Source organism: Atractosteus spatula, chromosome 5, assembly GCF_055471065.1.
Source record: "Atractosteus spatula isolate fAtrSpa1 chromosome 5, fAtrSpa1.hap1, whole genome shotgun sequence".
In the NCBI taxonomy this organism is placed as follows: Eukaryota; Metazoa; Chordata; class Actinopteri; order Semionotiformes; family Lepisosteidae; genus Atractosteus; species Atractosteus spatula.
In genome coordinates, this window is record NC_142710.1 from 39785854 (window position 1) to 39803300 (window position 17447).

The following is a 17447-nucleotide window of genomic DNA, read 5'->3' on the forward strand; positions in this document are numbered from 1 at the left end:
TCAAAAGCCAGAAAAATGTCATGCAAGTGTCTGGATGTGGAATTAAGTGAGCTTTTGGGTCTCTTCTGCTTGTAAAATACCAAATCGTCCAATCTCCACGAGCTTCTTTGGCTCATGGAGGGTATTTTCTTGTTCCTGAAGACACGTCGTTTTGCTGATTAATAGAGCAGGGACTTTTCTGGATAGTAAATGAATCAGGTGCATAAAATATCCATGAAAAACATAACCTTTGTTTTGTCAACATTAATGTTCACTGAGAATTTGGCATTCAGTGAGCTAATGACATAGAGTATGGGAAACAAGTGAAACATACTTCCCTACACAAGAGCCTTTATTTGACCATGGAAATGAGGGTCCAAAATGTAATTCAGGCTGCTGTGAGTCTGGTCTGACAAGCCTACTCTACTCTTACTCAAAAGGACAAAATAGTTTTTAATTGTTTTAGAATATAGGTCGTTACTCATTTAGTGAGTAGTATTTAGGAATATTACATTTGACAAACTGAGCTGAGATTTAACTGGCTAGCGGAAATTGCCAGAGATTTCTTACAGAGCTACAGCAATTAAAGAAAATACACAAACCACAAGCTAACTTGTGATCATGAACTAAATGACTCCTGTCAACAAGGTCACCTATCCATGCTAATATTTTTCAGGCTGCTAAAACCCTTGGTAGTCATATGAAGGCACATCTGTATCCAACTCATCTTTATGAAGATGCTGAGTGTGATTTTTCCCCCTAATTTATTTGCTATTTTGTTTAACGAGCAAATCTATATTTTAATTACGGGTAGGATATATGTGTATTTGATTTGCAGAACAATAAAAATGAGCAGGCAAGAGATTTTATCTGTCTCCTGGGTATGTAGGATGAGGCTGTTTAAATTCATAAGGGGCATCTTGCTCATTTGTGAAATCTACAGAGGCAGTTTTGTAGTCAACTATTCCCACTTGGTCTCATAATGAGGTCTGTTTATTCAGTTATAGGTGTTGGTTTGCAGAGCAATGCTTGTAACCCAAAATCTGTCTTTAATTCTACATACCCAGAAAATCATTTATCGTCATATCAACTGTCTGTGTTTTTTAAATCACCAATATAACAGAAAATGTCAATGGACACACAACATGGAGTTTATAGCAGAAATTCAGTTCAGAAGTTCAGGAGGAAGGTTAGATCGTAATCTCTCACACTTCTGCTCGCTTATGAATATAAGACTCGCACCTGCACCCTCATCTACACCCCTGCAGCAGCTCCCCAGTTCAGTCCTCGCAATAGAGTGAGGGGGTTCAGGCAGCCTCTGCCAGACAGCCAAAGCTAAAGCTCTCTAAATATTTTGTCCCTCTATCATATTCATTAGGATCTAACTGGACTACTGAAAACCCATCAAAGGTGTGAGGTTAGGGAAGATCTAGATCACTTTCATTGCAATGACATGTCTAACTAGCCTACGAGAACTGTTGTACCAACAAATCTGTTTTGTGTGCATCTGAGTCATACTTCACTGCCACACCCTAACATGCTCTTCACCTTTTAGTCATAATTTATTATATGTATTTTATTAGGTAATTGTAAATAGATAAAATGGTCACATATCCATTTATATGTAGTATTTTTATCCAGACTGTACACATCATAAAATATTAAGAATTCACTCTATTCAAATAGTTAGCTGAAAGAGATGTTTTAATGCTACTTAGTGTTTTCAAGGTGATTAGACTGCAGTCTCATGGTTTTTTTTACCTCCAGCATTCTATACCTATTAGTCTTTCATATTTCTAAGCTAACAATTGTTTCTGGTATTTTGGGAATATTTTGTATTTGCTCTCCCTGTTGTCCACTAGTAATTCTAAGTGCTCTAGATGAATTTGAAGAAGTTACACATCTTTGTCAGAACCACATCAGACATGAAATGACATGTCTTTTGTCATGGGCACATCTTTATTGTATTAAAGGCTGACATTTTATAGGGTATCATAAAAGACAGAAGTTTAAGGGTACTTTCAAGAAAAACAAGACAGTATCAGAGATTGGGTCAACATTTTTAATGATCATTTTTGTAGAATAGGTCGTACATTTTCACAAGCTAAGTAGTAATGTGGCATATAGCTGAAGGATCTTTAAACTTCTTTCCATAAGTATAAATGTTCTTTTTTACAACCAAAATAATGTGGATTGTATGATTACAAATAATGAATGTTTCATTACATTGCATTCTGGGATTATAATTACTGTACCCAAACCCAACCTCTGCAGCATTTTCTGGTGTCTTAGATCCTCTTATTTAACCTATAAGAGGAGTTGTTCAATGCAAACACTCAGGTTCCAAGTTTGGAAAAGACTGCTTCTGTTCCTGTCTATAATACAAAGGCTACAATTTGCTTGGCCATGTGCCCATCAGCCAGTAACAAACTGGCATGCAAATATTTCCTAACAGAATAAACCCCAAATGATAACTGTTAGTTACACAAAATGTTAATATATTGAGATTTTGCTCATATTTTGTGCTGCATGTTTGCTTTGGAGAAAGTAGTCTAATACAAAAGATTAAAATTCCATCCAGGTAAAAGGAAAAACACAATTAGAAAAATAAAAAGGTATTTCACCATAATCAAGCTTATAGTTGGGCAGCAGCAGAAATGAATGTTTTAACATACTAGTCCTATTAATCTAGGACAGATGTAACAATAATATAAAAAAATACATTTGCTAAAAGCTTTCTGCATTATACTGTATGTATCACTTCTTTTTGAAAGCCTAAACCCCAAGAGAAACTACAAAGCATATTAACACATTTAAGAAAATGTTGTTTTTAATACACATTTTCCAAATTCTGTCCTCATTTGTGGTTTTGTTATACATATTTCATCTTCTCTGGTTAGTTACATAAGAATATTATATATTCTGTACATAGATGTGACCAATATATTTTTATCCTGAAACATGGTGTAATATATGCGAAAGCCACATAAAATAATGCACCACAATATAAACAACGGTAACGTATGTGTGTTGTTGAAGTATGTTTACTTTTGTATGCATATATTCACAGTAAATCATATTTATGGATATAACTAATTATTGTGGGATTGAGGGTTATTTATCTTGTAATTAATTGCAACTATTTAAACTCAGTAGACATGAATACTATGTGTTCACTATGGTGCGAAGGCAGTAATTTAGCAGCACTTTTACAAATTACAAAAACTTATAGAAGAAATATATTTTATGCTTAGATCAGGTTCATCTCTCTTACTGACTTTGTCTTTTTATTGCAGATCACGGACAACATTACGCAAATGACACTGTTTTTTATACAATATGTATGTGAATGTAATATGAAGTTACTGTATATACTGTATAGCAGCTGAATTGCAAACTGGCTGTTTTTGTGATTATGTGCAATGAGACTAACACTTTATATAAAGTGGTCATTATATTAATCCATATCTGATTGAATCTGATACAGAATTGGATGGGCTCTGAAACTGTTACAGAAGAGTCCTTACTGTAGTATGCAAGCAGAATCTGGCAGCATTCTTTACTGTAGTGAAAAATCTGCAGTTAACGTTTCCTAATGCCCTTTTTTTACTTCTGTCCCTTTTTGGAGCTATAACAATATGCATACCATTTTAACAGTGAGCAAATTAATATATTGAATGTGTGATCATTACAGACATTTTTAATGGACTGTGATCTGGTTTGGGGTAAGTTTACTGGATATAATAATTATTATATGACAGAAATAAAATCCAAATCCTGTAAATTTGTAAGTGTGAGATGCCCTCAGTTTTAACAAGCTGTTTAAGAATTTGCAGTTACTGTATATTTATCATGTTTTTTCCCAGGATTTGCAGGCTGTCAAACTGAAAGAAGATGTAATAAGACTATATGAACGGTTTTGAACTGAAGGGTTAATTCTTCATGTGGAGGTAACAAAATGGAGGACGGAACCAAGATGAAATTCATGTATGGAACAGAACTGACTCTTCAGTATTGTAAAACCACCTACATAAACAATTAAATAAGGAGGACATTAGTACAGGTAAAAGGTTTGGTTTTCCTCATTTAAATATCTGTAGCAATCCATCCATTAAAAAGGGTGAAGCCTTGAGAAGTCCTCTCTGCCGACCCATCTGTTCACTTCGTGGCTCTCAAGTCCAGCCAGCCACCCTGGCATTATTGTCATCCCTTGTCAGGGTGGAAAAGACAGATGTTGCACACATGTACACCACAAACAAGATTTTCAACAATGAAAATGCTCCTCACAGGTCTTAAAACCAAGTTACTGTACACCAATCAAATCCCTGCCCTTCGCCTCCTGCCCCTCATCTTATCTTAAAACCTTACCCTTTTTTAAGTTGTTTTCACTGAAAGACTCCATATGACCACAAGCCATTTTGGTTTGGAATGTAGCACTGCACTGAGTATTCATACAGCCCCCAAAACACCAAAAGCAGCTTCCATTTTTTTTTTGAAAAACAAAATCCAGTTACAACAAAATTATCTCAGAACAGAGATTCAAACCTAGCCTCTAGAACCAGAATTAAAAAAAAATACAAGACCGGGAACAATTTTTTTTAGTATTTGTACAAGTCTGTCCTTTTCTCTTATTTACTGTGGCTACAATATTTCTGCTGAGTTAAAAGCCATAATGGTTGAATGGACCATTGTGACCAAAATCAGCATCAGGCCACTCAGATGGGAAGATGTAGTGGCCCTAGAGGAGATCTTGGACATGGAGTTTGAAGGATTTGGGTCATTAATCTGCAGATCCTGTGAAAAGTGAGAAACAAAATTTTAACTTAGTTATGGACATTCTTGATCTTTTCCTGATCAAGGAATTACAATCATTTATTGCTTAGTAGTTGAAAAATATCAAAGAGTCATGCAGTGTTGTTTGCATTATGTCCTTTGCTCTTAAAAGCTGCAAAATTCAAAACCTCATGGCTCCTAGAACAATACTATTCCCAATAAAAGGATTGCTTTAGGAATAAATTGCTCCTAGACTGGATAATCACATACAGTAGAGAGCTGTTCTCCGAGGAAAACTTTGTGTTATCTATATTATCATTTTTATCAGATTTGGAATACTTCTATTTGATATCATACAACTAATTTCTCATTTAATTGGTAATATTGGTAATATTTGACTGCATTAATATTACAGACAAAATGTTCTGTGTAATGAGTACGTAACACATACAGTATATGCAGACACCTCTTATGTTTTTAAATACCTATTTTTACCCAGATATCTACAGTATATAAGCTTTTCAATAAGTTACACAAAGTCCCATGTAAAGCTTTTAAAAGGAAAAAAAAAACATTCAAAAATAGGACAAACCTTGACTGTGTGTAATCAGAAAATATTTTAAAATGGGTTCACCTGTTTTATGACACTTCTGGCTTTAAAGCAAAATACTAAATGTCACTCAATAGAATTATGCTGATTTATTATGTTGCATGACATTTAAAGAGCTTTAAATGGCAAAAGATAAGGAACAAACAAACCAAAGTACCACAAACTGAATGGAAAATTGTATGCTTGCACTTCTCTTTACACTAGCTGATGGTAGCGCATACACAGTATTGCATGGAGAAAGAGCAGGCAATTACACTTGTGTCTTCAAAACACAGTAAAGGCCTTATTTACTACTATAACAGAGGCCGCTGAGCTCTTGTCATGCAGTTTATTTTATTTTAAGTTCTGTGTAAAGCAAAAATCAATTCTTGTGTTGAAGTTCCTTTTTGATGATTTGTTCCAGCGTTGTAATAATGTTTTCAATATTATTCTAAGGATACATGTCTGGAGCCTTTGTCTATTAAAATTATTTTCACTAAGAAGAGTTTAATATACAGAGAATGCTCCATTGAAGTAAATTGTGTTTGGAAGGAAGCTATACAGTAGTTCCCTATAATTTAACCCTTTAAATCAGTGGGAAAGTTGTGCAGATAGAGCTCTTTACAATGATAAAGGAAGAGCTCCCTGGGTTCGCTGTTTGTAACAGTGTAAACTGTCTGCCATGATAAATGAAAATAAGAAAATGCTTATTTTATGTGTACGTGCAAGGATATTCAGTTTAGTACATTCAAATTCTAGAAGAAACACTGCTTTATCAAACATCTGCTCAACTGAGCAGTATTCTTTAGAGATGAAGAAAATGTCCTAGATACTTACACACTGATGTGCATCTACTGTAGCATTTGATTTCAATTTCTGAGCCTGCAGACATTAAACATAAAAAGGGTCAATTAAACAAAGGATACAGTAGCCACATACAGTACATAGTTATGACTCCCCCTTGCCTTTAAGTTCAGTTAATATGTCATCTGTTCTAAAAGGAGCAGATATGTCTCAGTATCACTACAAGAGCTGTGAGGTAAAGCTGTAGGGAGATAAACGTTTAAAGTTGAATACCAAAGCAAGTATTCCAGTTTTATTTAAGTATATAAATGGAAGCTGTCTTACATTCATGCTAATGGCATTGCACAAATATATTGTTATCTCACTCTCAAAATCTTATTTTTTTCAGTTACATATTTCTTGCAATAAATCACATTTTCCTATACAAATATTGCAAATAAATTTGTGAATCAGTCGCAAGGATTGTTCTGGAGATCTTTAACATTCAGATTTGTGAGCTAACATGCTGATTGCTAATTACTGTCACCAGAGTTTTCATAGAACTTACAATTTTAGTGAAGAACATTTTTTTTCTGAAGCCAGAAGAAACAGATTAAAATGAAACAGGTACAGGTGTGTAGATACACAGAAATTCCTGGTGAATCAGGTAGGTAACAGCAACAATGAATTTAAATGATTTTTTACATACTGTACTTATTCTCCAGTAGATACAGTAGTAAAAAAAAAGTTGTAGGCTAACAGCATCGTGAATGAAACAGTATACAGTAGCTGCAGCACTCATTTTCTTTCAGCAGGCCTCAATCTGGCTCATATTATTTTTAAAGCCTTTGTTCATACAGTATACCCCATTACTGATTATGAATAGTGGCATAATGTATTTAAAATCATATAAATTATTTCCCCCAAAAAGCTAGAGGTGTCTACCATAAACTATCTGCCAAAAATACCATGTTTTGTTAGCATCTTAGTGGATACTGTAACAACTGCTTCTTACTGTGAATTTGTCTTGTTTGAACACATCAACTCAAAAATATCGTGCAAGGTCAATATGCTGTTGTGTTTTCAATAACTTTTTTTTTCTACTGGGAAAGCCTCAAAGTGAAAAAAGTTAATTCCATCAGAGCACCTTAGGTTAGAGCACATTAAGCGGTGCTGTAGTCAGCAAGGCTGTTGCTGATGTCTGTATAAAAAGTTTTTATTTCCTGTAAATCCACCGACTTAATTAAAGGAGAATACATTGCTTGCTGCAAATGTGCCCAGAGCTGGTTCATGTAAGATGCAGTTACAGGAAAAGAAAACTTGAAAAAAAAAATTCAAAGCTAAAGCCAACATTGGCACGTTTTTAGGTCTTCGGTGAGTGGGAGAAACACGTTGCAATTTTCAAAAGAGATGTGAATACCTAATATAAAACAAAACCAAATGTCAGACGCATCTTTTTGAAGACACATCTGCTGAAATAGGTGTGGATATGACACCTAAGTCTGTATTTTTTCAGTAGTTCAGGGAGTATTTATTGTACTCAGAGACAACAAGTGCAAGAAGTTTTCCAGTAATAGAATTGTTGAGAAACAAAGTCTTGAACAGTTTAATTTCAGAACTTCCTATGGAGAGAGGTTTGAAAATGCTGGCTGTCAAACGTATATTTTGCTTACTCTTAATGGTTCCATTCTGTGGTTCATTATGAATTTATTATCTAATGGGCTACAACAAAAGCCACTTTGTTTTGGATTCCAGCTCTTGATACAATAAAGAAATACTGCTGCCAGTATCAATAGTAGTATTGTTCTCAGACTTCCTTTTACTAAGCACAGGAAAGTAGGAGTTCCAGTCATTTTGGTTCAAAGCATGACTATTGCATTTTTTTTTCAAAAAGGAACAAAAATATCTTTATATATATATAATATGTGAACCTAAAAGTAAGTTACAATCCTTGGGCTATCTGACATCATATTCTTATTTAGGTTTTTTGTTGTTTTGAAAGAAACTGTTACACTGTTCATAACACTGAAGAAAATTCATTCCTGACCTGTATCTCTGTCATAAAGGTACTAAAATGGATAATGAAATAAAGCCTAACATGCCAAGTCAACAACTTAAAAAATATATCCTTCTATATACAGTATCCTATATATTTCTTTAGATATTTTGAGAGCTACAGTACATGAATCAAACTAAACTAGTTTAGCTGTTGAACTTTGGCATTTCCCTTCAACAGAAAAGAGAAGGTTCAATTGACAAATTCCAGTAGCAGTCTTGGTCCTCTGCTATCTGCTATCTGTATGTGAGCACACTGGTCTACTGGTGGCTTTTATGTCAGTTCAGTTCTTGTCTTCTGCACAGTGGGACTGTAGAAACCTTTCGGCCTCAGTGTAGTAGGGCTAAAAGTTGTCACTATTAATGTTAATATGACTGCCAATTAGTTCAGACATGGCAGCTTGGCAGTATATTTAATACCCCAAGTTTGTACCTCAAGAGACTCCAAATAAAACATTGCAGTGACATTTTATACCCATCAATCATAGTAAAGCCCTTTTTATATTCTACAAAGACTGCTTAGCAAATATTATTGAGCACAGACAATAAATTAAAAACTATCTTTTAGAAGGTTTTTTTTGTTGCAAGCTGTTACATTTTAAAAGAAATTCAGTTCTTTGGAAACTCAAACAATTTATTTTGTGTAGATTTAGCAGCTCTCCTCCAAAATACCTAATTGTACCTACAGTGGGAGAGGTCAGCAGAGGTTAAATGGGTCAGTAAGAATTAGAACTATATTCATACTGTTGGAAAAGACTTCACAATCATATTAATGAGTATTTTAAAATTCCTCTCTAATTTATGCTTTCAAGTTCTAGATGCAGGCTACAGTATGAAAGGACTTCGATTTCTTTTGACTAGTTCAGTCTTGTACCAGACCCCTTTTCTTGCTTCTTTATTGTAAGAGATGGCCTTTGTCTGCATTATCAGTATGTTTCAGGGCTGGCGTTAATATCTTTGAATGTCTGTATTTGTGCTATATTTTCATTATCCTGTACTATTAAAACAAAGGTACACCTATTGCTGTAAGGTATGTTACTATCTGCTTTGAGACTTTATGCAAATAAGGCAGAGACTTTTAAGGAAATTATATACTTCATGTTGTTATTACATTCGAAGCATACAACAAATGGGATTAAAGAAGGAGCAATCATTTCTGAAAGCTTAGAAAGAGACTGAATTGGATGTAGAGGACAAGTTGCCCATCTTATTCAAAAATGTGCTTTATTATAGATGGTACTCTGTGACTCCCATTTTATTTTAGTTTAACCCTCACATCAGGAGGAATGGTAGAAATAGATGGTACTGATATCGGGTTACAAAAACACAATGAGTGGGTATGGCCCTGACCAAAGCATATTACTCAAAGGCATCCTTTCACTTTAAATACGTTGTTTCTAACATTCATAGGACAAATATGAAAGAAGAAAAGGTTATACAGGAATTGCTCTATTATTCCTTTTATTAATATACTGTTGGTTTTAAAAAGCTTTATCGAAGAGGGCCTTCAACTTAAAATGTTATTTTAATAACATTTATAACATCAATTAAACATCAATATAACAGTCCAAGAATTACAGTATATTAACTACTAAACTATATCATGTAATCTTCTTGTTGTTGTGCAATAGTATCTATCTTTGATGTTTGGTTCATAGTTTTTAAATGCCAGTCGCCAAAATCAGAATTTGTGAGTATTGTAATGTATATTGTATTTAATAGATAATTAATAGTAATGAGAAACAATTGGGGTAAAACTACTTCACTTTAAAATCAAAAGCAGTCTAGCTGCTTGCTAGCAGTTTCTCTCACCTATTTCTTGAAACTTGACATCTGTGTCTGATATTATTTGACTGATGCTTTAACACAGTGTCTTGTATTTGCAGTCAATTATATGGCTGGCTATTTTAATGAAGTACCTTGCTCAAGGGTATGACCACAGTGTTCCACCGAGGGATTTGAATCCATAACCTTCTAGTTATGAATCCAGAGCCCTAACCACTCCTCCCCTCTGCTGCCTGATGTTCTATCCAGTTTTAATGGCTAGAGTCTTTTTGTAAATTATTTTTGTCATGTCTCCAGGGTTTTATTATAGATTACAATGCACAATTCTTCACAGTATAGTAGTGAATGCATGCAGTACAGGCATGGGACAACACCACTTAGATTTGGGAAGGTCAGAGTCTTGTCCAATGGTGTCCGAAGGCAGGAAGGGTTTCTAAGGAAAGTGTGCAGGAAAGGAAAGGAAAACGTTTCTGTGAAAGATACTAGCACATTATTTTACAGAACCTGTGGAGTGATCTAGTAAGAGATGTGTGTGTAAAAACAACTGGAACTCGTTTGGAATATGTACAGCCCCTGCTGTTACATTTTAACATTTAGATTGCCATCTTTTGCTCCTGTGACCCTGTTGTGGTTTTGTCTGCTTAGGAAAGGAGGCTGAGCCCAGGAGGTTGGAGAATGACAGCTGTCAGATATCCAGGATGAGACTTTGATGACCATGAAACAGTGACAGTGCAATATACTCCCCAATAATGACACAGCTAGAGGCCAATAACCATGAACACCCCATATATCAAACACAGATAGTGTAAGATGAGATGATTATGGTGCTATCATTCCTCACATGAGTGTTCAGGACTCCCAGCAGCTAGGGATATGCTTTTGGTGTAATGGATTTGGTGCTCATCTTGGCTGGTGGCTTATGTGCTATGACGTCCCCAAGAAGACAGATGTTTGAAAATGGAATTTGACTGTATTGGACAGAAAGCAGTGGTTCTGTGACCTGGATCATAGTGAAGGATACCTATAACTTGTGGAGGTTGCTTTGAAGTTTATTGGGGGAGTACAGGTAGGGAGAATATAAAAACTCCTAGCAGAAAATTGCCTGTATTCTGGCAAAAATGGTTTAGTGCAGGAAGGTGCTGTGTGAATCTAGGGTCCAGGTACATAGGCTACAGCATGCAGCAAAATTATATATACTCTTAAGCAGCCTTAAGCCTTTTAACCCAAAGGAGAGAGGTGTTTGCTGAAATCGAACATGACTACCCATGAAGGACTGTGTTTACAGTCCTGTCATAAATACAGAGTCACTATTCTGGTTTGTCATGTATGTACTGAGATTCTTTTTGGCCTAAAACACTGAACAGCTGCAGCTTTTTATTTCATGCTTTGAGATGGGGTAAAAGAGATTTGCATGAGTATTTGCTGTATTATGGAGAGGTAGCAATGTTCACGTGTTGGCGTATTTATAGTACAACTTAAACATTATATAAAGTATAAATGAAAAAAATATTTGATTATAAATGATAAAAAACTTAGATTTTACCTACTGTAGCACTTCACTGTGCTTTATACTTTCCACGTACAGTTATTTTTTCCAGCTCCTATATTTTTATATGTTCTTTTTCTGAATTAATGAAAGAATGGAAATTGGAATACATTACAGAGAAAATGAAATCCTGCTGCATAGGATGAACCAAGAGTGTGCCTATTAGTAAAAACATGCTAATGAAGAAAACCCTGGAGCTAAAAGTTAAGGAGCTTTGGAAGTAGCATTCACTTGCTGCCTTAGAAGATGGGTTGTTTCATTGTCACATCACCTCTTACCTGCAAATTTGCACAAAAGGGATACAGAGACTCGTCGACAGTGTTGATCTCATTGACATGAGCCGAAGAGTTCAGAGTGGTGGTGGACCTGCCTTTGGAACCTTGGAACGGTGTTGTTGTAGAAGTTGTCGTCTGTACAGGTGGCATAGGTTGCCATACACTCAAATCAGTACCATTCCCAAAGGCCTGGATAGCATTCCCTATAAGAAGAAAATGAAAACAGAGACAGAATTTAGCTGTCAAATATCTGAGGATCCATATAATTACAGGGCTAAGAAGACAAAATACTGTACAGAGCACATGAGATTTAGTAAACTGTTAACATTGGAGTTGAGGAACTCTGTAAAACATGTCCAGAATGATTTTAACCACAAGGACAGATTATATCAGAAGTGATATGACCAGTGTTCCTATTACACACTGTGAAATAAAAACAATAGACAATTAACAGCTCCAATGAAGGAAGAAACTTTTTTCACTATGAGAACTCTGTGCTTAGGTTCTATAAAAATGAGAGCAGGAAAACTAAAGCAATCACAAGTTATTTTGTTTAAAAAATCAAAAACTAATAGAAGAATAAACTTTGCGAACACAAATTTAAAGGCATTTTTTCACGGTGTATAAGGACATTTTTGTATCTTTAATTGGAACAAAAAAAACGTTAAGCAATTATTCTGCAGGAACCCGAATAGCTTAAGAGTGATTATGACCAATTTATAATACCAGTTAATAATAAAACACTTTTCCTTTGAAGTAAAACAGTTAAAACCATTGATCCTTTAGTAGTTACGTCTCTGAGGAATAATTATGTATTTTCTCCTTGGGTCACTGAATACTTTTAACCTAGAGAAAAAAGCCCAGAAGTGTCTTTTCAACTAGTTTGTTCACATGTTTTGTTTATACTTAATAGTGGCTTTATCTTCACACGTTCTAGATTACAGTAGAAATAAGTACATTCTTATTCTAGCCACATTTCATTTTCTCTGAATTCCCACAGTTTTGTATATTTAACATTAGGAAGCAATTATTATTAATAGTAACAGGCTAAGCAGTGATATTTTCTAACAGTGCTTTATTTATAAGCACATTTTAAAATATAAGCTCTATGTGCTATGCAATAGCCTGTTGCAAGATAGTTGCAACAATTCTTTCTCAAGTCTGTCGCGTGACATCCTTTGTTTAAGAAGTTCAATAGGAGGTTGGTAGATTAATAGGTTGATAGGTTCCTCTTGTACAGTATGTTCAAGAAGTGCCTTTGTGAATTAAATTAGTCCCTTATTTTCTATATGATCCAGTAAAATGCCATAACCTACAGTACCTATCAAAAGCTGCAACTATATCCACAAGTCATCAGCTAACTTAGTAATAGCTGTTTAAGTATTGTGCAGCACTGTATCTTTTCATAAACCTCAAACGCGAAGGTTTAAATATCTTAACTTTAATCACAATTCCTAAATTTGGCAAAAATGGGCTAATAGGAACCAGGATGTTAGTTATTAAGCACTTTGGGTTCCAACTAGCTCTAACATAGATGTAACAGCAGCAGATTGTAAACCTTTAGTTACAGTACTTCACTGAAGTACTAGGCTTGCAGGTCCCTTTTATTGTTACATTCATGCAAATAAAAGAGTCAGTCGCTAAAGCTGTTAAGCTGTAACTTCACCATGACATCAAGCACAAGTAAAAACCACAACTGATCCTGAACTCAGTCCCAGGGCTAGTGTGTGTGAAACAATTCCATTAGCAGCCAACCAGACACCAAGTCAACAGCTGAAGAGACATGCAGATAAACAGTCTACAGTATATAAGCAGAACAAGCTGCTTTGGTAAACATTTACTGTTTGTTTTTTTTGTTAGCTGTTGTTGGGACTCTACAATGGAATTTACATAATTATTCAATACTCGCAATGTTCATATCATGTCACGTGGTCAGTTCAGGAATACACAAAATCTGCAAGGATTACTCTTAGCTATGAGATGGCACATCTCTACCACATATGGACTATAAGCACAAAGTGTTTCTGACTCACAGTCAAATGTTCGTCACAGGAGAAGACAGAATTGACACCTCCTGAACTTGGAGATCTGAGGCATTGGTTTAAAGGAAATAATCCGTACTAATTGTAAAATAAATTTGCTGTCTTTTAGGTTTTACTTTAGAAACATGTATCATATTTTTTATGTGACTGATAATATTTTTCTTGAGCAAAATACAGTAGGACCAACAAAACTGCATGTACAAAATATTTTAAATTGTGTCTTGTGACTTTCTCTTCAGGATTGCTGGTGTAAATTAAGGTCATTTGAATTTCGAATATCCACAACTTAAAGGAGCAGAAGTATTTTAAGGGCATGGCCTGCTGTCTTATACTATATTGTCACTCTGGCTGCAACTGTACAGCCTGTTGCTCCTCTTGATAAATTTGTTTACATCAGAGGTGATTAAATGGAAAATTTAGCAGATGCAAAAAGCTTTCTAAAATTTAAAGCAAATGCTTTCCATAATGCATTGATCCTGGGTCTTCCCATTCAGATCTATGGATTCTGCTCTTAGCTGCTATTGAGGAGAAAATCTAGGGCCTTACTTTAAGCATTTTATGAATGCCAAAGTGTGAAAGCTATGTAAGCTCTGATGTGCCATCTTTCCTGCCATCTTCAAAGCACACTGTACCCATGCATACTCCATTCCTATGTTTGGCACTGTGACTGATAAGTATTAAAAGGAATATTTTTTTATGAATCATTCTTGTTCTTCACAATATCATTCATAACCACTCATGGAGTAAGTAGATTGTTTAACCTTTTTAAATTTATACATATTTATCAATATAACAATATTCATTTTTGCTATTAATGTAATGTCTACAAACAAGACTAAATGTTTACCATTAAAACAAAAACAGTGCCTTTTCTTTGCTGAACTGAATGCCCTGGGTGGGTATGTTTTCTAATTTGCTTTGACATTGGTGAATTCTTCCTCTAATATGACTGATGAGATAAACACTCAGTTAAAATGTTCCTTGATGTGTAGCAGCTATCTGTCAGATAGGGAAGTGATAAGCTAAACTTACATGAGCTATTACAAATAAGAGATATAAGAATGAAGTTAAGCTGATGGGTGTAGGATTTGAGTTGTCTCTTCAAAAAAATAACAGATTTAGACTTGAGGCTACACATTCCTAGTTTACTAAACTTTGTGTTTTTGGCATGATTTGGCAAAGTACATGTACCATAGTATAAAGCACAACTTTTACAGCCAATACTATATAATAGTCCAGGGTTGTGTGCTTAGTCCATTGCTCTTCTCCCTCTACACCCATGACTGTAAGGCCAAACACAACAACAACTCCATCATCAAGTTTGCCAATGACACCACAGTTGTAGGTCTGATCACAGACAATGATGAGAAGGCCTACAGGGAGGAGGTCAATCTCCTTACAACGTGGTGTAAAGACAACAACTCACCCTCAACGTCAGCAAAACCAAGGAGCTGATCGTTGATTTCAGAAAACTGCAAAACGGACATGCCCCTATCCACATGAACAGGACTGAAGTGGAAAGGGTCAGTAACTTTCAAATTCCTTGGCGTCCATATCACCGAGGACCTCACATGGGCTCTCAACGCCACCTGTCTGATCAGGAAAGTGCAACAGTGCCTGTACTTCCTAAGATGGTTGAAGAAGGCTAAGATATGTCCCCAGATCCTCACTAACTTTTACAGATGCACTACAGAAAGTACACTGATAGGTTGCATCACAGTGTGGTATGGCAACTGCGGTATTGCTGACCACAAACCCCTACAGCAGGTGTTGAAAACTGCCCAGTTCATCACTGGGGTTGCTCTCCCATCCATCCAGGACATTTATGACAGACGGTGCTTGAGGAAAGCTCTAAGCATCATCAAAGACCCCACACACCCCAGCTACAGACTGTTTGACTCTCTACCATCTGGAAAATGGTACCGGAGCATTGGGCCTGGACTACCAGACTCAGAGACAGTTTTTATCCCCGCACTATCAAACTATTAAACAGCCTCTCTCACCTATGATCTGAACCTCACAGTGCCTTCTCTCTTACCAAAACTCAAACACACATTGAAATCTACCTCTACCTCACGTCAAGAAGCTCATTCCCCATAATTTCTTTGCTTTATTTCATTCTGTTAATGTATGATTTTGCACATTTAATGTTGTTTTGCACATTACCTGTTACCTGTTATTGTTTTGCACATTGCCTGTTGTCTCTGTCTTTCTTTTCTTATACAATTGTATTGTTGTTTTTTTTGTACTTCTTACCGTCTGAGAGTTAGCTAAATAGCATATACTGTACCTGTATAATGACAATAAACTTAAACGTGAATTGAATAATAGGGTTTATTTGTATTTAAAGGTTTTCGTAGCACACATTTCTTCTGTTCTTCTGTATGTATTAGGCAAACACCCCCACAGAATTTCAACTAAATGACAGATTGGGCCTTCCATTTTATCTGCTATCAGGTAAGGAGAGGGAAGGTACTGTATGTGTGCAAACAGTGTGCAAACATCTGCCTGTTAATTGTTTCCTGTTAGAAATCTAAATATGTTGACCTCAGTAGTCTGCAAACATTACTTTGGTAAGTACTGTATGATGACAGAAGTGCACTCTGAGGTGTACTGAATATTTATTACAATTAGTCTTCATCTCTTAAAATAAATGTATTTCTATGAGACATAAGTTCTATCCTTTGAATGAGAACTACAAAAAAATTGATACTATAGATGAATGGGAAAAAAATCCACTAAATGAATATACTAAATTATGTCACACTAATGTGTATAGTTCAGTGTGTTGTCAATTTCAATTTACTTCTATATACTGCACATGTACAGTACATGACAAGTACTGACATGGATGACTTGTTAAATTTGTTAAATGATGTTTATAACAAGTCTGAGAGGAATGACAAGACCCAAGCCTCAGGTGTAAGTAATCTGTTATCAATCAAGATGTCATCTTCTCACCAAAAACATTATTAATGCTATACTTAATCCCCCTTCTCTCCCTTGCATCTGTCTTTTTTATCTCACCCCCACCCCATCGCCAACCTTTGCAGCTACCCCTTGGTCACTCTTCACTCCACATGGGGATCCTACGCTGATGATGTTAGCCCTCAGCCAAGTGGGTCAAGCTAATTTTATAGTGACTAAAATATTCAAACCATTTCATTAGCTTAATATCTGAGTGTTGGTATTCGTAGTGAATTCTAGTAATAGTTCAATTGTGTTGGCTTCTTAGCTAATTAAGTACACAGTTCAAATTCTATCAACCTCTATAGCCAGACATCCATTCATATTACATTAATTAATGTGAATTCTAATTTCAAACTTTGGATCTGCTAGCAGTTGTCAATATAAATTCTAAGTAGTAATGACAGCGAAATGTGGAAAGTATTGTCAGCACATTATTTCAGCAAAGAAATCACAGAAATTTTAGCCTCCTCCGTGAACTCCTGCCATTTTCCACTTAGTGTCCATCACATCTTTAGTGTGTCCTTTGCAATACTGAAGTAAGTGGCTTATTATCTACCTTCCTGCTGGGTTTGCAGGTAACAAAACTTCTTCTGGCCCCCTGTTGGATTAATGGAAATTTGATAAGGCAGGCAGTGAGTTCGTGTGACCTT

At 35.5% G+C, this 17447-nt stretch overlaps 1 protein-coding gene across 1 annotated transcript in view; it reads right to left on the bottom strand.

The window, feature by feature from the left end:
• Positions 1–2027: 2027 nt before the first annotated feature.
• LOC148835072 (GDNF family receptor alpha-1-like) overlaps positions 2028–17447 on the bottom strand; it is an 83099-nt gene continuing 67679 nt past the window's right edge. Inside the window, exons 7-9 of the mRNA XM_088916870.1 lie at positions 11789–11988; positions 6179–6223; positions 2028–4773 (exon numbers count right to left, since the gene is read on the bottom strand). Coding sequence (XP_088772996.1) covers positions 4621–4773; positions 6179–6223; positions 11789–11988 — 398 coding nt within the window. The 3' untranslated portion in view covers positions 2028–4620. The remainder of the gene's footprint in view (positions 4774–6178; positions 6224–11788; positions 11989–17447) is intronic.